Here is a 24,907-nt window from a genome sequence, read left to right on the forward strand (position 1 = left end):
TATGACGGCCATGTCGGCCATCGAAGTCTGCGGGGTGGAGAACGTTTTTCCAACGTCACGGCTCCAGTTTGAGGGAATGCTTCGTTGGTTGATATTGCAGTTCCGTCCCATGGCGCTGTAACGGCGACTGAAAAAGGGTGTGTTAGACCGAGAGCAGGCGTTACTAGTATACTACGCTACGGTAGCCGGTGAAGATAGGTTTGTGGCGGCGAGACGGTCAAGTGTGGTAGACGCCCCTTTGCTTTGCGTCGATCTTGAACGGGTCACTATAGGCGGAGGTACAGTGTTACGCGTGGTGCAGACTTCTTGCGCGTTTTCGAGGAGGCATTGTCGACGTTGGTACGCGGTAAGATAGAATACGGCAGTGAATGGAAGGCTGGATAACGGAAAGGACGAGTGGCAGGGAGTATTGTAATAGCTTGGCAGACAGCCTGATGGCCTAGAATGAATGAACTTGGATCAGAAGCTTGCAGCAAGGATTAGGTCAAGTGCCGTGTGCAAGAAAGATGGTAGCTAGATAGCAGATGCAAAGTTGTCTACGTCAGCAGATGAGCAGAAAGATAACCAGTATAAGATGTCTACGTCAGCAATGCAAAGTGACTTCAGGACATGTTGTTCTGCAGGCAGCCTAGCTCCGTGGACTTACAAACTGGATTTGTGTTAACACACAATTCTTTTTTTCAAATGAAATAAAAATACCATGTCTTCAAATCTAACAACTATATATTTTCTTCAAAAGCACACACGGTCAATAAGATCAGTAACTGCATGAAGTCAAGGCTTTCAAGAAGTAGAACGTATTGTTCCATATCAAATTCTGATGGACTGCTTACCGTTAGATAACACTGATAGGTATTAAAGATGACAGGTTTCTCTGTGTTGAATTTTCTCATTAATTCCATGGCAAGTCTGCTGATAGCTGGTTGGAAGTAGGACTGTTCAGCATCAATCATTAACCTTACACCCTTTTCTTTGGCTCTCTGAAAACATGAGTACATGATATGCAATTAAACTCTGAGAATAAATGATGACAATTTGTATTGAAATGTTAATTATAAATACCTGAAAATAGCATTTTTATCATTCTTTGTGAAATTATGTTAGTTTATTCATTTACAAAATGTGCATACAATTGATTAGTCTTTTTTCTGTGCGACAATCAACGACTCAAACTCAAATGTTGACACAATAAATGTATTAAACAAAATCAATCAGCAAAGTCTTGGTAAGTAGCCAATTGGTAGTTTTTCTTACATTGTAAAACTGTTGATGTATAGTATACATACAAAATGGTTAACAGTCATCCATATCTTTTATAGGAGTATATTTTCAATTATATCATACAAGTATATTAATGGCGCAAGTGAAGTGATCTGATTGGTTGAGACTTGAAAATGACTGTGCTACATTCACATTAAGCATGATGACGGTAATTTTTGTTTCATTCTCACCTCAGCCAATGTGTTCATTCGAACTAACATCGTCTTCATTTGTCTATCTTCGTCATCTGTCAGTGACATCAACAATGGATCCATTTGCCCTGTCTGTGGTACACAAAAAAATTGAAACTAAATCAGTCTAGCACAAGGACTATAATTTGATCAATGATTTTGTATTTCATAACCTTACAAATCTGAAAAACCATAATCATGATGGTTATACTTCACAGAGTCATTGTAGATAATCTGGGATATTGGTTGAACACAAATAAATCTGAGAGCCTACATACATGTAATGATTAGCATTTAACATGAAAAGCTTGGGGAGGTATTGCTTTGTATATTAAAATTTCTCTTTGCACACATAAAGTTTGTAGGGTTTAATTTGTTGAGGATTCCATAGGATGATAGTCATACAACTGCGTGTTTGCATCACAGTAGAAATTAAATGCAATAAAGTCTATGTAAACTATTCACAGTGGCAAAGGAATTGAAATAGAAAATTACATACAAATGATGATAAAATACCTCCTTACCCCTGCCACTTGGTTTACAAAGTGTCTAATTATGTTTTATGAAAACCAATCATACACGCTGGTCAGCACATCTTTCAGTGATGAAAAGTCTCAGAAACACTGTAAGAATTTTTGATCCAACTCCTTATGATGAAAACCATAGTTCTGAGCTAATGGCAATGAGTCACTCTATAGATCCATTTATCATCAGCTTGCCTTTGATTCATGTTACGAATGCATGTAGCAAATTCAGACAAAACAACAACCTGACATCCAGGCAGGTAATTGAATAGCACTGTGTGTATCTTGACAGTAAAATGTATGTATTTAATAATAGTGGTATTGTGTGTCCCGATAAGTACCATATGTCTTAATAGTACTGGATGTCTTGATAAAAGCGGTACTATATGTATCTAAAATTTAATAACACTACAATACGTGTTTTGATAGCACCATGTATGTCCTAAAAGTACCCTGTCTTGATAGAACTGCATAAAAGCAGTACTGTGTCTAAAATTCAATAAGAAAACTATACACATTTTGATAATGTCTCACACGATTGTCTACATCACCTCTGATCTCAGCAAATTGAGGTAAAGTGCGACGAATTCGGACGTGCACATGCTTTAGAACGTTTCTGCGGAGACTTAACTCCAGCCTGCCGCAAATTGGTTATTTTGTAGCATGTATCTAACATCACCTGTTATTGTTGAAATTGCTCTTTACCTAAATTTTTGACCCAGTCTTTTAGAAATACATGTGACTTATAACCTTGTCATATTTTGACCCCCTAGGAAGCTGGTTTTTATTCAATATGAGTGAAAAATTAACATTTCTCTCCCATTTACATGGCGCATATTATCCATTCAACTCGAGATATTGTAAAAAGTAGCGTGGTGACACCCTTTTATTAAAAGTGTAAACTAAATGGTATTATGTCAGGATTTTATTCGCCAAGTTTGGTCAAAATGACACCATTCAAAGCGACAGGAAGAAGTTTGAAAGTTATGTAGTGATATAATTTCAATATCATCATTTTGTAATCCATACTTATGTTAAAATTTCTTCACAAACATCATGAAAACTATACATTCGACAGATATGAAACTTAAGTCTTGGTATTTTATTAAAATTAACTCATTTGCTAAGCGTTTTATAATTGCTTTCTTTAGTTTAAGTGAATTATATCATTTTTATTTCTTTCTAACGATGCCATTTTAACGTCCGTTTCCATGGAAATGAGCATGGCGACCCCATTTTTTATTTCAATTTTGCACTTGCACAACTTCCAAGAATATTTGTGCAAAGTTTCAAGAAAATGACACCACAACCTTATTTTGACATAATTCGTAGTACTTCACCGTAATACAAATTCAGCAAGTCATTTTTGCAAGTTGATTGGGCAGGTAACTGTGTAAAACATGAATCAACTATCTCTATGACAGTAACACAATCAATCTTGGTTCTGATAAAATCTTTAATGTATTGTGAACATTACCTCAAGGTTAGGAATTCTGAACACCTTTGCCATCTTCAAGTCAGGTTGCATCAGTCTGTCCCAATCCAGTAAATCAATTAATCTGTTAAAGGACATTATACAATTCCATCACTGACTTAAGTTCTCATAGAATTCTGTGTTTGTTGTCATCTATCAGAAAGCATGCAATTCCACTGTAGTCCCATGGAGGAAATGTGTGTAAATTTTTTGTGATATCCCTGTACAATGACTTTGTCTGCCTCTTGTAAACTTCTTTCTGTATTTTGACACATTGTGCAAGATAAAACAGACAATTAAATCAAATGAAGCAAACTGATCAGAGATCACCTGAATCACAAACTATCACCAACAGTTCCTGTCTCTCAGAGAAGATGTATAAAATGAATTGTATAGACAGAAACAAAATGATTGCAGAGAGCAATAGAGTCATCTCGCAGCAAAGTAACACACCAATATCTGATCAAAAGTTACATTTAATAATTTGATGGACTTACCCATCTTCATTATAATCAAATAATGTGAACCATGTGGCTGCTGTGTCTCGTGTCATGATACCCATGGACTCCAACTTGGACTGGAAGGTTTCACTGCTAATCTTTCTGTCTACCAAATCTCCATCTGTCCCAGCAAGAGTCACAAAGAGATTTCTTATTGCCGTCAAACACTCAGAGAATTGAAGCTGAGAAAGAAATAGATTGCAATAGTTAACTCTTGGTTTTAGTAAAGAAAGTCTGTGTGTCAGCCGTGAGGGTTTTCTCATAATCATAATCAAACAGTAGCGTTATTTACATCCCACTACAATCATTAACGCTATGATTCTTTGTATTTCATCGAGCAAATTACTGAACTTGATTGAATTATCATGCAACAATATTGATGGAAGGATGTCATGGACTTTATATGTCTAAATCAATGTAGAAAAGAAGGTAATGACAAAGCTGTTAGAAAAAAACAATTTCTCATCGACGGAACAAAAATTAACATCAAAGCTGCCTCCCTATTATAACTGATAATTTATTGTGTCATGAATCTGTTGGCGGGTGTATTTTATCTCTGTCTAAGAGTCTCGATTTATAATGTTTGCAGTTGGATTTATACAAAAGCATGTCTAATACTGACACAAGGAATATTGTCAGGTGTTTGGAGTACAATAACTGAGCATTTTTGAGTTGAGAAACTCATATTTAATAAGGAAAAATATATAGAGCTGGGAAATAGGACTAGCTGTTTCAATCTAATGTGAGTGCATTGTGAGAAGTTCACTATGGCAACTGAGAACTGATGGTGGAAGGTATTTCACCTTTGCTTCACTCACAGTATATACACACTGATTGCTGCTACTTCAATGATTAAGGTATGTCATATGGTAAAAGCTGCCTTTATTCTGCTATTTCATTGTTTGTACACAGGTAATAAAATCACAGGTCTTGGTGTCAAATACCTTGCTGGTATGTGAAAGCCAGTAATGCTACATAACGGGGTGTTTGAACACTAGGAAGTCATGCATATTACTTGCTATAAAATATTGATCAACATTCTATCATACCATGTACACTTAATGTCTACTTTGCAGAGCAGTAGCGTCTAAATGTCACCACCAAGTCAATAATAGGTGGACTTTTTGCCATATTATGAGGAAGAAAACAACTTACCGGTACCTAGAAATAGTCTATGGTGATATCGATATTTAACACAAATATACTGTTACAGTAGTTATAATTAGTATTACAAATTCTCTTGAGAATTAAAACACTGAAGTTGATGGTGAAAGTGACTGTCATTGAATTGGCATCATTCTTGGTCTACTTTTGAGGTCATCCTGATGACCTCCAGTGTGGTACATGTACGGTACGTCATGAAGACAAAACATTACCTCCTTGAGAATGTACAAAAACTCTCTCATTTTCAATTTATGGTAACATTTGACAATCGAATTGAATAATCCTGCAGTACGTTATTTTAATGATCAATGTTATTAAGCCAGTGATCAGAATTAATGAGAGTGTCATGATGCCAACTGTGCATAGCTTTCAAGCCAGTACTTTCCCTAACTGTGCATAGCTTTCAAGCCAGTACTTTCCCTAACTGTGCATAGCTTTCAAGCCAGTACTTTCCCTAACTGTGCATAGCTTTCAAGCCAGTACTTTCCCTAACTGTGCATAGCTTTCAAGACAGTACTTTCCCTAACTGTGCATAGCTATCAGGCTAGTATTTTCCTTAACTGTGTTGTTTAATTAACAGGGTCTTCAGCATTTCAGTCAGATGAATACAACTGAATACAACATGATTAAAATCAGATGTATGTTTCTTACTTTTCTCCTTCACTGTTGTTGTATGGAAGTGGAAAAGATGACAAAAATCAAGAACAAGTAAAGCTAGGAATGTTGCCATTTCAACATCTGATTCTAATCAGAGTGCTGTGAACAAAATGGTCATAGAATGAAGTGAAGAAACAGACTTTGTCTGAATTTCAACCAAATGTCATCCAATACAGTGAGTGGACTGACTGAGGAGACTGAGGATATTGTCTTTCAAGGCATGGTTAGATATTTTCACATGTCTATATTTATATATTTATAACTTACCAGCATTTGTGGACGGCCAAGTGCAGTTAGTTTAATAGCAGCAAACCCATCTCTTGATGATGCACCTGTGGAAGAGATAAATATTTGTATAAATGTACAGAATTTCAAACCGCAAAAACTTAGAACTAGATTAAAATTATGATGTTAAGAATTTCAAACCATAAAAACTTAGAACTAGATTAAAATTATTATTCATATTCCATTTGAGTCACAAAATAAAAATTTGCACAGTGGACCATCAAATTTTTATTCTTAATTTTTGAGAAAATAATTTACAGATTCCTTGGTAAAGTTTGAACAAAAGTTTAAGTACAAGCACGTACAACTGTAGGTCTGATAAACACTGAGAAGAAATTGTTTTATTTGGTAAATGCACTCTCCGATTCAACGAAACTGCCATTGAAATATTTATGTGGAGAAACACTGTTGTGAGTGAATTACAAATTTATCATCCATTAATTTACCAAAAATCAAGATCTGTATTAGTAACACCTTCATATGAGAGAGACATGTTACGTTTCAAATCTTCCCTACATACTTCAAAATCTCCTTGTAAAATGGTGGCAATGGGAGGCAAGTAATGCGATCCACAACATTCTGTTTCATCTTGAATGTGGCTGTGCTGGATTAGAGAAATCTAACACTGATTTATACTCTTTTTTCAAAACTCTTTCATTGGTTAAAACCTTAAATGCATGACTAACATGTCCACACATTACAACTTTGATATTAAACCTTCATGACTTGACCTTTGAGAAAAAGCTGATGGGTACAATATTAGTTTATGGTTTTTAGAGTACTGAATACTGTCATTCAACTTTTTTGATATTTTTGGTTGTCATTTCAGTATTTTACAAACCTGCAGCGTCAATACACTTCAGAAAGAATTTCATGTTTTCATCACATTTTTCCTCATCTTCATAGAAATAAGTTCTTGCACTGGCAACATCATGGCGTCTGTCTCCAAACTGTTCATAGGCTACAAATTTCTTATCCCTGGAAGCTAGAGGATAATGAAATATTACACAACAGAAATTACATTTGAAATTATGCTTACATGTATCGTTCACTTGAGTTAAATATTATTGAATATTATTATTTTCTATTAACATTACATCTTAAAAGGAGGTGTCTACGAAACAATTGTTTGTAAACCAGAAAGTCACACATGGGCAGTTCCGTCGACTGGCTCCCTTTAAACATTTCATGTTCATGATGATTTTAGGTGATCTATATCATGACAGTATATTGTTATAATGACAGGACATTGTTATCATGACGGTAATTAGCAAATGGTTATCATGACAGCAAAAGATAGGTAACCTTTTTTAACAATAAAAAGCACGTAGTGATTGTCAGGAAGTCAATCTTTAATAGACTGGTACTTGAAATTCTGACATTTTGGACAGAGCACTGAGCATAATTGTCTACCCTTCATTGCAATCAAATGGTTGCCCGTAAGTAACCCAGTGTATTATATTGTCAGCTTGAAACTTAAGTTTTGATGCAGAGTTAAATTCTTACCAAGATGAAAATTCATAAATATGACATCTTTACCTTGTATTTCAGCATCCTCTGCTTTGGATATGCATGATCTGGAAAGTTTGAGAAGTATTTAACTGTTACAATCAAGATAATTTCAACAAAATTCACACAAAATTCAAAATGCAGCAAGAATGAGTAAATAAAGTATTAAGTATGAAAGTCAGTGCAACAAGTAACTCTTTCATCTATAACCCAGCATGATATAGTCACTTCAAATGTGACTTGTATTTTTGTAATGAATAAATGTGACATATCTGTCACACAAAGTAGTGACATATATGTCATCTTCAATATTTGTTACTAGCTGTTTAACCATCACATTCAATCAATTCTAATACTGTACACAGTAATTCTACTATTATCAAGCTGAGGTGCTTTACTCTAGACAGTTGAAATTAATTCTGAAATGTAAAGGACACTTTTAGAGTTGTCACAAATGAGCACACTGACACTGCTGTTTGTCGTTGTTTGAACATGATATAAATGTGAACAGTCAGAATGACCTTGAGCAATGACATCAAAGTCACTGTGACCTGACCTGGTTTCAATTTCAAGGACACAATCACTAATATTGACTCACAGGCAAATACCTGACTACTTATTGACTTACATCATGTGATAATAGAAACTGTATGTTCAACAAACTTGGTGAAGATGAAAAGTTTGTTATCCTACATAATTGTGAAATGTATTTCTGTACATATGCTAGTTTGAGGTGATATCGATGGTTTGGCCAATTCTTACAGCAAAGTTAGTCCTCTACACAGGAAGATGCACCTGGCATATTAACTCTAGGCCCTGCACAGTGCACTGACACTCTTTGTTCGGCATTTTATGTCCACTATTATTCTGATCCCTACCAATCCTGTAATTTAGGACAAGGCCACTGTGATGTGGATGTCCATGCATGCATTGAACCCATGCATTAAGAGATGGGGGTAGTCCTATTCCACTATTGGCACAATACATTGTACAAAATTCTTGCAGTGAGGTCACGTCATATTGATATCTAAGGGTAAAGGTCATCAAGTGCTGATCAGATTTCAGTATTGAACCTTAATGCACATGTGCCCTCAATTCTAACTGATCATTTGTGAGCAATGAACTATAGAGACTCTCCAGTTTCAGGTTTGAATCCATGTGTTGAACTACATTTCTGATGTTATTTTTACTGTATTCCCAAGACATCAAAGAATTGGAACTGTAAATACATGAATGTATGTGTTCTCAGTATACACTCCATATGTTAACCAGCTAGTTCATAATGTTGTAAAGAGCTGTTATGATAATACCATCCTTGAAATTTCAAATTCCACCTCAGATGGTATATCCAGATATTGCCATTTCCTTATTGTCTACAGCTTCAGCCTAGAATTACTTCTAAATGTATACAACTGTTCAATCACAGAACTTTCAGCTTCACTGCCAACAATAATAAAAAACAATGCAAACACACACTATGAAATAAAACACATTTCAGAGTGAGAAAGGATGAATAACAAAATCCACTATTTACATGGATCACTCTGGCCTGTTAACAGGACTATGAATTTTTTGTGATATTTGACTGAAGGTCTAACACTACATTTGTGTTTAATCCCCACTTGATACCATAAACTGTGGTACTTTCTGGACCACACAATAATAAACAAAAGTAAAGTTTATAAATGATGTTTCTGGTCACAGACAAACTGCTGAAGATATAACAACATTATACTGATGTATCTGCTATCAGGAATTTGTGAAAGTGAGAGTTCAGCTAGCAGATTACGTTATGATATTAAAAGTGCTATCCTGAGGTCAAATTTACTAAAAGTAAGCCTTTTACAGATTAACAACACATTGAAATTTTAATACTTAAGAATTCACCCTCCTTTCCCTGTAATATTTGGATTAAAACAGATGACAACCTAACAAATATCTATGATCTAAGATCAAGTACAATATACTGTATCAAATTACTGTAACTTAGTTCTCTTAACAGATTCATCATTTGTAAATATTGAAGTTTTTTGTCACTTTGAAGTGTTCACTCCCACATCATAAAGTATTAATATTATATAACATTAACGAGTTACACTTCACTTTACTTTTATTTGCATATTAATGGCTGTACTGTACTTTTGGTACTCACAAGAATAAGATTAACATTACACTGCCACTGTAATATCAGCCTGTTGTAGAATTTGATTATCATTCAGATTAAATGTTTATTTTAGGGACTTTGTGACAATATATTGTTGGTCTGTATTGACAAAAAGTGACAAGTCACCACCGGTCACTTATCAGCACTTGGTGATATTGGGTCTATACATAGCTATATACATGTTTAGATCATGTTTGCAGGTGATAACTTCCATGGTGATTCATATGCTATATCCTGTCTGATCTTTATCTATCTAATTCAGATAGATTTCTTGGAATGTATGTGTTCACTGCAAACAAAAATGTTGCTTTTCCCATGGAGGAACTCATTTAAAGACTTTTGAAGACCATAACTTGTAATTTCTGCAGTGTATGGATTAGCAATAGGTTTCTGGGGCATATACATGTATATTGTTATCACCGTATTTACAAAAAATATCACATGGCACAAATTTGAGCACCCTTTTATGAATTTCTATTGTAAACACAAGATAAATTCTGAATAAAGAGATTAAATTTGAACCAAGGTTTTATAAAATAAGAATTTTAGGTATCAATAAATCTGATACATGGAAGATGTGCCGTTACAGTCAGTTGTGTTAAAATAGACAGAGGTCACTGTATTCAGCCCAGAGCTGATGTCACTGAATCTCTATGCAATGTAAGTGTACTTCTCATGAGAAATGTGTGAAAATTGTGATCCATAATTGACAAAACTATATATTTTGTATTGTTATCAATAATTCAAGGTAATTTAAGACCACATGACAACACTGTCGTAGTCTCAATGCTATTGCACAAAGGTACCTATAATTTTAACTTCATCAGTTTAGAAAACACTATGGATTGACGATTCACTTGGCCTTGGGGAACTTCATTCACACTTTATAGTTATCAGTGATTTTAAAGATGATTCATGGCTGTACTTGCATTAGTTCTTGACAGTTGCAGAAGCTAATTATCACATTTAGCAATTGTAACTATCTTGTGTTATTACTTTAATGTTAGTGGTTAATCCATCCTACTTCTAATCATTGATTTTGGTGGATGTCTCATATTGCTGATAAATAAATGACCTATGACCTACTTCTGTTAAATAATCATTTTATATGATGCTACTGGATCTTAATATGCTCCAAATAACATGGCTCTTGAAAATGTCAATCATAACTTTGAGCAGAAAGAAACTCAAAAATTGGGCAAAGCTGGTCCAAGAGTAAAGAACTCTTTGCAGTAATGCCATGGATACCAAAATATGTTGAGCATGAGTGCTTGTGTATGCATTAATCATCTTTGACCCAGAATTCCTGACAGCCTGGTAGTTTTGTCAAGTATTGGGTCAATGACTGAAAAAATAGCATCAGTTGTAAATCAAACTCCATCTTATTGCTGAAAACAAAGTACTTATTTATTGCATTCAAAAGTATTCCTATAGTCTTCCCTATTGTATAGTCGCAAGGCTTTCTTCAAATTTCATAAAGGCGAGGATGAAATGGAATCGAAACAGAACTGAATCATGACTTGATCACTCTGGTCTAGGCTAATTGAAAATCCAAAGATTGATCAAAGCAAACCAATACTGACAACCATGTTTTAAAGCTGTATTTCTACCTGTACACCAGGGTATCATATGACAATGCTGTTTGCAGCTCCCATCAAAGTTTCAAAACTAATGCAAAGCAGACACGCTTTTATTTTTCTCAGTGGATATGTTTTGAGAACAGCTGTTTATTCAGTTTTGAAAGTAATAGCAGGGTTACACTAGGTCACAGTAGGCTTGAAGGTATTGTAAAGTACTAAGGTACGATGTGTGTGATGGTATAGACAAGGATTGAGTAAATGTAGCTGGAAGGTGGCCTTAGTGTAAAGACACTGCAGACACAATGGGTCATTAATCTATCATTACCAACCTGAAGATGGTGAGATTAAATGGAATGAGTACTTGTCAAGGTTTGCAGTGATAAAAACAGTTCATGGTGTTAAGAATCCAAAGTTGGAAATCATTACCTATAATCAGTGACCTTACTTCAAGGGCATATCCATATGCCTCCATGTCATAAGTAGTACTGTGGAATCTATAAAATCCAAAATTTGTCTATACACTTGTACTTCTTTGTCACGCACATTATTATCAAAGTTCAATCAAAGATACAAGAAGAAGAAGACAATTGACTTTTGATATCTGATGGCCAGCTAAGTTGTACAGATAATTTTTTTGATGTACTTTAAGAGTTTAATTTTCACACCAAGAGGTTTGCTTCAGCAATTAAAATTCTTCAATTTGATTGGTTCATTCCATGGAATGACTTTATCTGTTCATAATTTTTAACTCACAAAAATGTGTAATTTGTGATGTACTTGTACATAAATAAACCAAAGTGTACACCATAGTGTATCAGTACATACCAGTGAATGCTTATACAACTCAAATATAATTGACCTTTTCATATGGCTCAGTCTCTGTATAACCAGTCACATGTACTGGCATAAATGCCTGCTTTAAACAAAGCATTTTGCAGGTTATAATGCTCTTTTGTACTGACACAATGTGAGCACAAAGAACAAAGTGCATGGGCACTGTAGCAATGTCACTGCACTTATACCCTACTTTTTCAGCTCTGAGGGAGATGTATAAGCTTCTTACCTTTAAAAATACACAATGTCATCCAATGAAGTTATAGTAAAGTTTTCTCTTCCGAACATAAATTTTGTAAGTTGATCAGATAACTACTTTACTCGTAAACAACAAGCCAATCAATAAAATTATTCATGAAATGGATGATGCACATTACATTACTTGCTTTTAGGGTTGGATTGGGAGGGGATTATGCCCATTTCAGACAAGTTCATATCATAACTCAAGTAATATTGGTATGAATTCAATTGTTGATCTGAGTTAACACTCACTTAACACAGTCCAAAGTAATATTGGTATGAATTCAGTTGTTGATCTGAGTTAACACTTGAACTTAAGACAGTCCAAAGAGAAGATGTAAACAAAATGTAGCTCTTGATCTTCACCCACTGCCGATACCCACAATGCCATTGCCTGGGATTTCTCTTTATCTGTATTTTTTATCATTTGACCAAGTTTTGAATCATGTGTGTAATCCTGCGTTATGTCTGCTATACTAGCACTGGGTAAGCTCCACTACTGATGGCAAAATAAATGGTGTGTTTCCTACAGCATAGAAACTGATCTCTGGTCCCTATCACCAATTTTAGTCAAAATCTGAAATAGATGCCACACAGTGCCCTCCAATGGTGACAGCTGATGATATGCTATGTCACAGCTGTACAACAAGATATTAGAATTATATGTAAAGCTTCCTGTACCAAAGTACATATTGAGTACTGATACTAAAAGTGATGATTTAGTGAATTTACTCTTGTGTTTATGTATTTTCATGTGGGTTGGTTAGGATTGTCATGCCAATTGCTATGAAATGTCAAAACAAAAAAGGCAAATTTCAAATGGTAAGAAACACTATAGGCTCAGCATAATTTGTATTTACTAGCTACATACTTCAATCTATTTACAGAGACAGAGGTATTTGTATAAAATACAACAGAGCCAAAAAAACGTTTTGACCTTCTTAAACTAACATTGAATTTTCAACATTAGGCACATATTTCAGAGAAGGCTAAGAAATGTTTATTTATTTTGAAGTGAAACTAATGACAGTAGTTTGTTTCTACTGTGGTTTTAATACTTATGATACGATGTCCATAATATGTCATAATTGACTAGCTTTCTCATTATATTATGGTTTCTTTGACCAAAGTAGGATAGTGACAAGCAGTTATACACCACCAAGTGTACAAATGTGATATTACATTAAAGTGTGACACTGAGGTTTTTAGAACAATCTGTACTATATGCTGTGGCAAATTGCATTTCTTACTGAGTTGAAATATAGATTCAATTTTAATGATTTTAATGATAAATTATTTTTGAAATTTGCAGACAGATATGACTTGATACAGGTAAAACCAAAATTTTTACAATTAACACCTGACCATTGGGATAAATACAAGATTAAAAACACTTTCTGGTTTTCAGTAATAATTCCCAAGACAAACTATCTATGATAAAATATTGATAGTATGATTGTTGCTTCGATGCCATGCATCCTTTGGTAGAGAGGATTTGTGATTTATTATGAGCTACAGTTGAATTAATAAGCCAAACATGAACAAAAATGACAAGCCATACTTTATTATTGTGAAGACTCAAGTAAAGCAATCAGCAGATAATTAAGACAGATATCAGATGCCTTGTCAATATTATCAGGTATAAATTAGGGTGTGTCTGTTAATATATAGGAGAAAAGTCACAATACCTACAATCTGTATTATTATTAACAGCTTTACCTATTGATAAAATTAAATTACTTACTGCCATAAAACAATTACAAATCCTTCTCTTCTCTCCATAGTATGTCAAATGGATTTGTCTTCCTACCACAATGCACTGTGCAATTACAGTGTGCGATGTTGTTGTTGATATGTGAATTCTAATCTACATTAAAATTCAAATGTAAACAATAACATTGCAGGCTGTGGTATTACACAAAACTAGAATTCAATTGCCTCCTTCTGGAAAATATTTAAAAAGACACGGCCAATTTTGTGAGAGTGTAAAGTACTGGCTTGAAATGTTCATACCCAATTTCATGTAAATCGGTCCTTGCTCACCATTGATAACAATACGTTATGGCCGAACCATCATTGCATGGTAGTATAAGGTTAAAGTTTGCAGTAAAATAATTTGAAAATGTGACACTTACTCCATCTCAACTTCGACAGCTTTACTATGTGGAATATCTTCTTCCACTCCATAGTCCAGAACTGCTCCAACTCCAAACTTGCTAAGCCTTTCAATATTTGGCTTTATGTCTGGTTGATCTGCACCGGCTACAAAATGGCCATAGAATGTTGCCTGCATAATCTTCTCAAACAATCTCTTTCCAAGTATCATTCTTCCATATTTGAGCAACTATGAAAAGATTTAATAAATAGTTACTTCTACAGCTGTGATATTAGGATATCTGGCATATAAATATGTAGAAAAGGAACAGAAAGGAAGACATAAAAAGGTTCCATGTAAGGTAATGCACAAAATGTTCCACGTTTTGCTCCAACATTCTCATTGAATGCACTTTGAATATTAATCTTTACCGTGACACAGCATGATTATCTTTGGAGTACTACTTCACGTACATTGATAGATCAGCTATTTCAGACATGTTGTATGCATGTTTTTGTCATCTTCATTGTGAAATACGAAAGACCCTGTCAGTGTGTTTTGCATGAGAAAAGAGCCATTTAGTGAAAATGGATCTCAGTACTGCTCATAAGTTACATGAATTTGGTTTCTGAGTAGCAGGTACATCAGTATTTTGGTTTATCTGACACTGTAAACAGACCTTTTGACCTCCGAGCCAGTATCTGTGTCTGTCCTTCAACATGATTGGTTAAAAAGATGGGTGTGTTGTGGGTCAATATTTCCGAATCTATTAAATCATGGAGGTAGTGCCCACATAGATTAAATTATGTTGGTTTAATAGCTGATAGTTGACCCACACAAAGTATAATCTCCTTTATACACACATTCATGATTATAGTTTACAGATATTCCCAACAAAAAAAGAGCCCCGCTGGACAATATTAAACAGAACAGTGCCAATGGCTGAATGCCAATGTGTCGTCACCAGCAAAAGTTAATAAACAAATTGAAGGCTGTGAAAAGTACTGTGCTTCTTGGTCAGCACGTCAGTGTCTCACACCCGTTGATGATATCCTCTGAAACACAAATTCAAATCTTCAGACACCTAATACCAGCCTGTCCCTTGACACACACCATACAATATTAGACTCTGAACCAACAACTACAAGTACAAGGTTACTTTATATATTCAACTACATGTATCACTATCTCACTCAGCCTCTCCACTTTATATTACTGCAAGTAGTTGTGGGCTGATACTATTAAAATCCCCATTGATAATTAAGTTACTGAAAAACACCCGCCACGATGACCAATTTCCCACGAACATAATTGTTGCCACTAATTCACTATCAAAACATGTTACATATGCATGTATTTTTGCCTAGGCAGTAGATTTGACACTGCACTTCTAATCTAGAGCGTAGACGAGCCATTCTTGCCTGCCCACGCGCAGCTTCCGCGGGACGGCTAGACGCATAGTAATAGATGCTGGAATCTAGAGTTATTGACAATCAAGTTGGCTTACCTCTTTATTGTAGTCCACAAGCAAATCATACGTACACATTTTGAAAACAAAAAGAGCTCGAAATATTTCAAACGTTGTTTTGCTTTTATAAGCTTCCTGGGCGTTGGAAAATTCTAAATCTACAGTCTTCTCTCGCGCCTCTCGTTGAACGAAGGCCTGTCGTTCTTCACTGTCGATTTTGACAAACTCATCTTGGTCCCGTTCTTTCGAAGCTATGGCAACGGCGCTTTTATGACGTTGTAATATTTTTCTGTACACAACATTTTTGCGCGACGATATTGATTTCGGCACCCTACCGACTGATAAACGGGGCAAAATTCGGGTTATCTGCTCCATTCCTGAGCTCCACCACCGTTTCGAACCGGCGCGTGTGACGTTTGTCCAGCCTTTTTTTAGTTACACAAGCTACACAAGTTACATGAGTTAGGCAGCTTTGTTAGTTTTTAGTCCCCCTAAGCTACTTAAGATTTGAATCCAAGACAACACAACTAGACTCCAAGACCAACAAGCATGGTCAGACGACAACCCGCCGGACTAGTTGGCAGAGCTGTCAAACATATGAAACTGTACTTGCACAATTTACCATGAAAGAGGCGCTATATACCCTATATGCTGACTTGGCGCCTCAGTCTTCTCTAATATTTTGATCATACGTTGGTCAAATACTACACTACAGGAGGTAGTGTACCGAGTGCAGAGTGCTAACTGTTCAAGTAAGTTAAATACCCTGGAACGACCACACTCAACAGTGTTCCCTGTATTTTTACTGATTTTAGCAATCACTGCACACTAGACCAGAATAGAGACAATTTCCTGATCGGAAGAAATTCCTGATCAGGAGAAAAATGACCCCCCCATCCCTATGAGGAGAAATTTATTCACGCGAAAATCAACGCTGCAAAAATCAAATTCTTGACAGTGGTAACGTGTGTAGCTGTTTAGAGGCATGTACCTGAGCTCCCAAAACACAAACAACTTTTAACAAATAGATTTTCACAGAGAGAGAGAGAGAGAGAGAGAGAGAGAGAGAGAGAGATAATATGCATATATGCATACAAACACACATACACACACACACACACACACACACACACACATATATATATATATATATATATATATATATATATATATGAAGGATACAGATGTCCTCGTGGGAAATTACAGTGCTCAATGCTTAGCAGAGCTTTATAAATAACACAAATTACTTCAAGTACTAAGTAATGAAATCTGTTACTTAAGTTTCATTCATCCTGCAATCATATATATATGTGTGTGTGTGTGTGTGTGTGTGTGTGTGTGTGTGTGTGTGTGTTTGTGTGTGTCCATTTAGAAAAGTGTGCATATTAAAGCTGAGAGAAGGTTTACCATTGCACTGAAAAGTTCACAGCTTGTGGTTTTCCAAATTTATGGAATTTTAAATTACATTGCATTGATTATTTTCAAATAGGAAAATGATGAAGACAGAGAGATAAAATTCACAAAATGTAGTTTAAGCTCATGCACACAACTGAAACTGAGAAAGAACACACTGTTGTTAACCCTATGAGTGCCAAAGTCTATTTTTGTCCCCTTTATAAAATAAACCGTAGTCAATTTTTCTCAGGTTGTTACCAAAATTTTGAGAAAAAAAAGTGTAGCACATGAAATGTGATGTCCGTTTAGTCCAAAATTATAAAAAAGTACAGAAAAATTAATAAAAATTGGTAAAATGTTGCACTAAAATTTTGGCGGGAAATAAATTACAGCGCTCAAAGGGTTAATATAATGAAGTGTAATGCAATTTCCATCCCTGCTTTTTCACACAGGCAAGGCATTAAAATATGTTATGTTGTGCCATTGTCATAAGTAAGTGAAAAATTCTCTTACCAACCCCTCAAAAATTGATGTAATAAGTTATGAAAGTTTTGTTCATTGGGTTATATCCCTGGCAGTGTTTCATTGCGGTAAGAAGCAACTGTACTCATGAAATTCTTCAATGCAATTACCACAGCAGCCCATTATGTCTAAGAGAAAATGTACATTTTCTCACAGCATAATTTTCCATCAGAAAACCTGCATTTGAATACATTCCTAATGCTACAAATGCCAGGATGTACATATGGTCACTTTTCCTAGGTGAGAAAGAAGCAGAGAAAATGAAATTAAGCCCTGTTATAGCAAACAATAGTACAGCCAGATCAAAGTATCAAGATCCCAACTGATTCAATAGGGTAATCTGACTACTGCACCTTGTGAAATTTTATGATACATTTATGATACATTTAATGTGTTTTTATCATTTGTGAGACAGTTACAATATCACAAAAATATATTTTTGTGTATTTTTGAATCATAGTGATCTAATACTGACATTGACAGTGAAAAACAAAGTCAAGATATATTTTGTTTTCATTTTCACTCTTTTGTGATTTCCTATGATAAATTTTATGCATCTTTTTATTGCATAATGGTTCAGCTAACAACAGCACAAGCTAATTTATGTACCGTATGTGTACACCAGGTGTTTGTCCAGCTTACACGTGGCGTACTTTACCTCAGCCAAAGCAATGCCAGGAATATTTTCCAATCTCCTGACTCAATTTATGGCAAGACAAGCCTTTATAGATTTGCCAAAGCAAGATGTCTATAAGATAGATAATGCTTGTTGCTAGACTATATGGAAATGATTTTAGAAAACATTTGAGAATATAAAGTGAATACATGGTGCATGCCTTGTATGCTGTGTGTATACTGCCCTCTAGTGACAAAGACCGATTGGACATCTGTAATGTACGGTATGATGTATTACAACCAGGAGGATGACACTCCCATAGCTGTGAACTGGGACACATTAAGGGGGTCCCTTTATGAGAAGCTCAAGCACAATCATGTTCAAGCCCAACACTTTTAACATTTGACAGTGCACTGTAAGTACCTAAGTTCAATGCTCAGTGACAATATATGGAAAACGAAAATGATATTTGTTGATTTTTGAGATTCTTCTATATTTGTTGTGCAGAAGCCTAAACTGTGCCCACCTGTGTGATATCACCAAGTTTGGTATGAAAGAATGTTTATTGGATCAAAGAAAACCCATCTATATCACCACATTCCTAGTTAAGGAGCTGTTTCTATTGGTGGTCACACATGCATGTTACTACATGCACAATTTATATTTTACAAATATTGCCTTCTTCTAATCGTATAGTATTTGCACCAGGTCAAAATATCCTTATTCCTTCAAAATTACAAAATCTTTTAGGACTATTTTACCAAATTTATCCCACCTGTCAAAGTGTAAAGTATCAGAAGTTTACAGTAAAATAGTTAAACACTTTTTTCTATGTCAAAGGTCAAAGAGAGTTCAAAGGCCAAACGTGAAAGAAGAAGTCAGATCACTGAGTTGGTAGCGGAGTGTGATACTCCTGCAGGTTGATCTGAATAGCCTATTGTGGAATCAGAGCAGGCAGTGTTTGTCTCAGGTAAATTGTTTAGAATATCTGATTTTGCATGTATTATAATCTGTGTTATAATTCATTTGTTGAGCAAGATGGCTAAAATGAATGCAGTACTGTAGCTCTGTGAAAGATCTCATAAAGATAAACTTACTAGAAACAAACAATAAGGACAGTTGGATAATACGTTTGTGGTCCAAATATTCTATTAGTTTTTTGAGAGATAATTTAACCACCTTGGTCCTTAATATTATTGATCTTAAAAACATAAACATACATTTAAACAAAAAGTAGTTTTGAATTGTAGATACGTATAAAGGAAAAGTGCAATGGCACACAAAGAAATCTAACCATGAAATGTCAACAACACATCAAGGTACTCCTGTAACTGTTAATTATGCATGCAAATTATTTGTTATTGGTACATTAGATGTATAGTGTTAATTTTGACAGAATTGTTGTTCAATTATCGGCTTTACTATCTACCAGTACAGTAGCCATACAGCCAAACTGGCACTGTTGACTTTGAACAAAGCAAGCAAAATCATGTTTGTTTGAATAGAGATAGTTAGCTTGTTGAACCAGCCTTTGTTTGAGTCAGGAGCTTAAGTGTGTGATCTGTTGTCTCAGGAAACAAGGAGAATTTAAACACAGCGTATTACAATAAGTGTCAAATATTATACTAGTCTCAGATACTAGGCTTGGCTTGTACCAAATTGTATCCAGTCTTACCGGTATATACTGGTCTTGGCTCATACAGATACCATGGCAGTTTCACTTCCTCTCTATTATACAACATATTCCATCATCTGTAACTTTAAGTTTCCAGTATTTCACTTCAGTATCCTCCTTTTTGTAAAATACTGTCTTCTTCTACTTCAAAAACTTTGTCAAAATGCATTGTGTTCAACTTATCAACACAAATTGTACGCAATGTCTGACTTCTTTATTAACAGTTTAATTGCACTCCTGATAAGAATTCACTGGTTATCAATATTAAACATATTGCATATTGTACTCAGTGTGTTTTGTTGACAAGGATAATACCTTGTATTTCAACATCTTGGGGGAAGAAAAATGCATACGTATTTTAGAACAGAATAGTCAATATATCATCGACAGTAACAACAACTGTTGCTGGATGAAAATTTTTTTAAATTTTATTTTCATTTAAATATTCAATCCAATGTGGACTGTTAAAGTTGGCAAAAAAAGTGTATAATATTATAAGTTGTGGATATGTCCATTCTATAACTACTGTTACTAATTCATTTGATATGAAATTTATGCATTAATATATGCATGGAAATATCATATGGTCCAAAATGCTATCTCCTAGCATGTATTTATCAAATGTATCAAAGATTCCATACTGATTTGGGATTTTTTTCTTGGAAACATATAAAGGAAATGTATAATTGCAGTCTTTGTAATAATGGTTGGGTAATTCTAATGTGTTTAAATTTTTCATTTTTTTACTTTTAAAGCTAATCCCGAACAACTGTTTATTTCTTTTTTATAAATTTTTGTTCTTTTAATTTCTGAAGCAGGTATTTTGATGAAATTTAATGGAGAATAAGAAGATCAATATATCACTATAATTATAAATACATGTACTTAACCTCATTCAACTCAAAAATGAATATTTAATAAGGGTTGTGTGTGACTTAATATCAATCTGAATGGCATCCCCTATTTTAAAATGGTTCATTCCGATCAGTTAACCTGAATAATTATTGTTCTGAGCTCTAAGTTGTCATTTGTGGAAGTGCCATCCCCCATTTGAGAGTAGTTTGGTCTTGTTCATTGCATTTGCTAGTCTCCTGTCAGCAGATAGCAAGCATCAGAGTGACAGCTTGGCTGTCAGTGGAAGAGATAGCGTAACGTCAGTGCAGGAGATAGCGTAACGTCAGTGCAGGAGATAGCACAACCCAGGAGACCAAACATTGGAAAATCAAACCACTTACACCCGTCTTTTTTTGAAATTACCTGATTACTACGGAAGGAAAAAATTGAAAATTTGGACAAACAGCATCTGCAGGTAAAGTTTGCCTATTGTTTTTCCGAATATTGTGTGTTCTAAAATTGCCTTTTTAAAGGCACACTGTCCTGAGATGTTTCCTAAACCTTGATCTATTTGCAGTTCAGGGCACGGGATAAAAACGATGGAACAACTGGGAACCATTCATGGTACCCGGAATAAATGTTGAATTTTTATTTATGATGCTAAGGTAGGCAAAATTCACGAAATACAATCATGTCATATATCTAGAAATGTCTTCAAAATGTAAAAAATCTAATGATAACTAAATAATTAATGAATATTTACTCAAACTGACCTTTTGCTTATGCAGAGCTCTGTACTTTCTATAGCACTGTCGATATTTAAGTTTCAAATATATTTTTTTGCAGATTTTTTTGAGATTTCAATCTGTTACTATAATTCAACCCAGCAGTTTAAAAGCAACATTTTATGTAATTGCCTGCACTGTAGTCAATCAATTGGAAAGTCTTATCTTTTAGGGCAAAAGTTTAAAAAGGACCACGTTTGTACTTTTTCCATTCTTCCTCTGAGTGTCTACCCGTATACATGTACTTCCTATATTCAGAAATTTGCATTTTTTCCAAATTGTCAAAGAATTGATATCTTTCACATAATTTCCAAAAATCTGTAAAAGACTTGAAAGCATTGACTGAATTTCACACAACATAAACAAATAAATAACATTTTTAAGAATTACTACTGCCGTATTAATTTTATGGAGAACTAAGTTATACACACATAGCAAGATTATACTGTAATTTCTTTGGCTCTCCCTGTTACACTCACACTGTGTTAAGTGGAATACAGTTATCTCAAGGTGTGACATATGGATTATGAATTTGGATATGAGAAACAGCAAATGGTTGACAGATATTTTAGTGAAGGACTGTAATTCCTAGCCAAACACAACTTAGATGACATAAATTTTCAGCTTACTGCACATATGCATGAGTCACACTTATCATCATGACCATCAAAAGATTTTTTTAATTATAAACCAGTGTAAAAAACTGATATTGTCGTTGTTTATTCCATAAAACTAATTTTCTTAGAATAACTTGGGAGATTGTCATGTTTGTGTGGGTTGAACTTCATTTTCATTGGCTGTGGATTATAATAGCCGGACATATTGTACCTTTAGCCTTTGCCATATGGTACAGAAGTGATCAGAAGGTTTTGAATTATGAAAAAGAAGCAGCGTAGTATTTCATGTACAGTCATAATTAATATTTTGAGGAAAAACAAAATAGCCTATTAAACTTTAAAAGGTATAGAATATGTAATGTAGACGACAACATAATACAGAGAGCACCATAATAAATGGTAAACTAATGCTCTAGAATTTCCTGAGTTATGTTGATTAATTTTTTTTTTTAAAAAAGTTTTATTCATCATCAATACATCATCAACATGAATTACCTTTCAAAACTTAATTTTCTCCATATTACATATCATTATATCACTTATTTAAATATTCTGTTGTCATCTACTACTTGTAATATCTCACAAGAAAAAATTCACAAGTTCTACAAGGACCTTATTTTTCCTTATCATATTGATATAAGTTAACTCTTCTCTCAGAAATCTCCATTATGTTTCCTTGATTGACAATTCTTTCTTTATACGCACAAAAGGTTGAAACCATTATAACAAGATTGAATATTGCTAACGGTTCACAATCTAAAAAATATCCATATATTACATGCTTCCACATCAGCTTTATTTGTGTTTTATACTTCCTATTCAATATTTCCATCCAATTTGTTCCAAAAATTATTTACAGCCTTACAATCAAAGAGAAAGTGCTGGCAGTCTTCAATGACATGACATAATTCACACTGTGGGTGTTGCACTTTTTTCCATTTCCATAAATTTAACTTGTGTGGTATTTTGTCATGTAACAGATAATAATTAAATTGAGATATTTTTTTTACAACCATGTTTTTTTCACTTTTATTGTCCCAAATAAGCTTCCAATTATATGTATTTCCTAATCTGTTGGTCCAGATCGTTGGTGCATATGAAATGACAGCACTTTTTTTCCAATAGTTTCCAATAGAAATCTTTGCATGTGAATTGGTGTACATCTCCATATTTTCCTTGGTAATTTTTTCTCAGTGTTGTTTTGTTTTTTCTTTCGAACAAATATGCATTCTTAGCCAACAACATGATATTTTCTCATTTACGTGGTATGGCATTTTTTAGACTAATATATTGCATTAAGGTAGCTAGATCCTTTAAGACACTTTCAGATTTTTATTTTTTTCTCATTGACACGTCCCAAACCCCAATAAAGTATACATTTTCTGAAAGCCCTGATATAGAGCTATCCGACCAAGTACAGTACACGGTCATTATTTGCATAAGAGTCACGTGACAAGCGTTTTGCTGAACCTTCCAAAAACCGGGTTTTCCCGCCTTATGCAAACACGCTGCAAGATTTCCGGTTAAAATTTCTTCATTGACAAGCCTTGACAATATCCTTCAAAACCGTGTCTGCGATTTTTTCCCGGAGGCTCCATTCAAATTATATGGTGTGATAATTAAAATTCCTTGAAAAGCACCTTCATCTAACACCTTTAAGAGCGCATTTAAAAAAAAACAAAGGCATATAAAGAAAATCCCAGACACAGTTTTGAAGGATATTGTTAAGGCTTGTCAATGAAGAAATTCCAATCGGAAATCTTACAGCGTGTTTGCATAAGGCGGGAAAACCCGGTTTTTGGAAGGTTCAGCAAAACGCTTGTCACGTGACTCTTATGCAAATAATGACTGTGTACTGTACTTGGTCGGATAGCTCTATATCAGGGCTTCCAAAAAATGTATACTTTATTGGGGTTTGGGACGTGTTCAATTGAGAAAAAAATAAAAATCTGAAAGTGTCTAAAAGGTATGTAGCTACCTTAACCACTGTTTCTTGCTTTGCAATTTACTTAACACACTGTTTTGTTTGATAAAAACATCATTTTCGAATAGATCTGCCACACAGATAAAACCTGACTCAATCCATTCTACGAAAAACATGACTCTGTTATTACATGTAATGAAGCGATTTCCCCAAATGACCTGTTTCACCTATGTCATTTGGAATTTTTCTCAATGTATCATCTTGCATGACAACATTATATCAGCTCATTAAAACGTTGGCATAAAAAACTGGTAATCTTTTCTTTATAAAATAGAGACCTTTCAGATCAAGATTATATAAAAAACCAATGATGTACCACCAAACTCTTTAACCAATGATGTACCACCAAACTCTTTAACCAATGATGTACCACCAGACACTTTAAAGTGATACTCAGCAACAGCTTTCAAAGATTCATTCCCACATTTGTTAATCTTTGAACCCATCTACACAAGAGCGCTTTAACCATTGTTTTGACATCAATCATTTTAAGACCTCCCTTTTCATATTTATTATAATAATTTCTTTTTAATT

General features: G+C 34.5%; 2 protein-coding genes across 9 annotated transcripts in view; one reads left to right on the top strand and one right to left on the bottom strand.

Annotated features, from left to right (window-relative positions):
- LOC139145813 (proline dehydrogenase 1, mitochondrial-like) overlaps nucleotides 1–16,399 on the bottom strand; it is a 31,189-nt gene extending 14,790 nt beyond the window's left edge. For 2 of the 3 annotated variants that reach the window (XR_011555028.1, XM_070717202.1), the window contains exons 1-9: nucleotides 15,985–16,396; nucleotides 14,518–14,726; nucleotides 7,595–7,632; nucleotides 6,897–7,040; nucleotides 6,038–6,102; nucleotides 3,947–4,131; nucleotides 3,453–3,534; nucleotides 1,452–1,544; nucleotides 834–980 (exon numbers count right to left, since the gene is read on the bottom strand). Coding sequence is in view for 2 of the 3 variants with exons in the window: in XM_070717202.1 (XP_070573303.1) it covers nucleotides 834–980; nucleotides 1,452–1,544; nucleotides 3,453–3,534; nucleotides 3,947–4,131; nucleotides 6,038–6,102; nucleotides 6,897–7,040; nucleotides 7,595–7,632; nucleotides 14,518–14,726; nucleotides 15,985–16,320 (1,299 nt within the window). In the remaining variant the exon portion in view is untranslated. Of the gene's footprint in view, nucleotides 1–833; nucleotides 981–1,451; nucleotides 1,545–3,452; nucleotides 3,535–3,946; nucleotides 4,132–6,037; nucleotides 6,103–6,896; nucleotides 7,041–7,594; nucleotides 7,633–14,517; nucleotides 14,727–15,984 lie in introns of all 3 variants that reach the window. The other variant, XM_070717203.1, reaches the window with a different exon arrangement.
- Nucleotides 16,400–16,456: 57 nt separating this feature from the next.
- The window catches only part of LOC139145815 (uncharacterized), a 38,543-nt gene continuing 30,092 nt past the window's right edge, over nucleotides 16,457–24,907 (top strand). For 2 of the 6 annotated variants that reach the window (XM_070717207.1, XM_070717205.1), the window contains exons 1-3: nucleotides 16,457–16,697; nucleotides 19,319–19,448; nucleotides 21,241–21,462. The gene's annotated coding sequence lies outside the window, so the exon portion shown is untranslated. Of the gene's footprint in view, nucleotides 16,698–19,318; nucleotides 19,449–21,240; nucleotides 21,463–21,564; nucleotides 21,653–24,907 lie in introns of all 6 variants that reach the window. The other 4 variants (XM_070717211.1, XM_070717210.1, XM_070717208.1 and 1 more) reach the window with 3 other exon arrangements.

This window comes from Ptychodera flava, chromosome 12 (genome assembly GCF_041260155.1).
Source record: "Ptychodera flava strain L36383 chromosome 12, AS_Pfla_20210202, whole genome shotgun sequence".
Taxonomy (NCBI): Eukaryota; Metazoa; Hemichordata; class Enteropneusta; family Ptychoderidae; genus Ptychodera; species Ptychodera flava.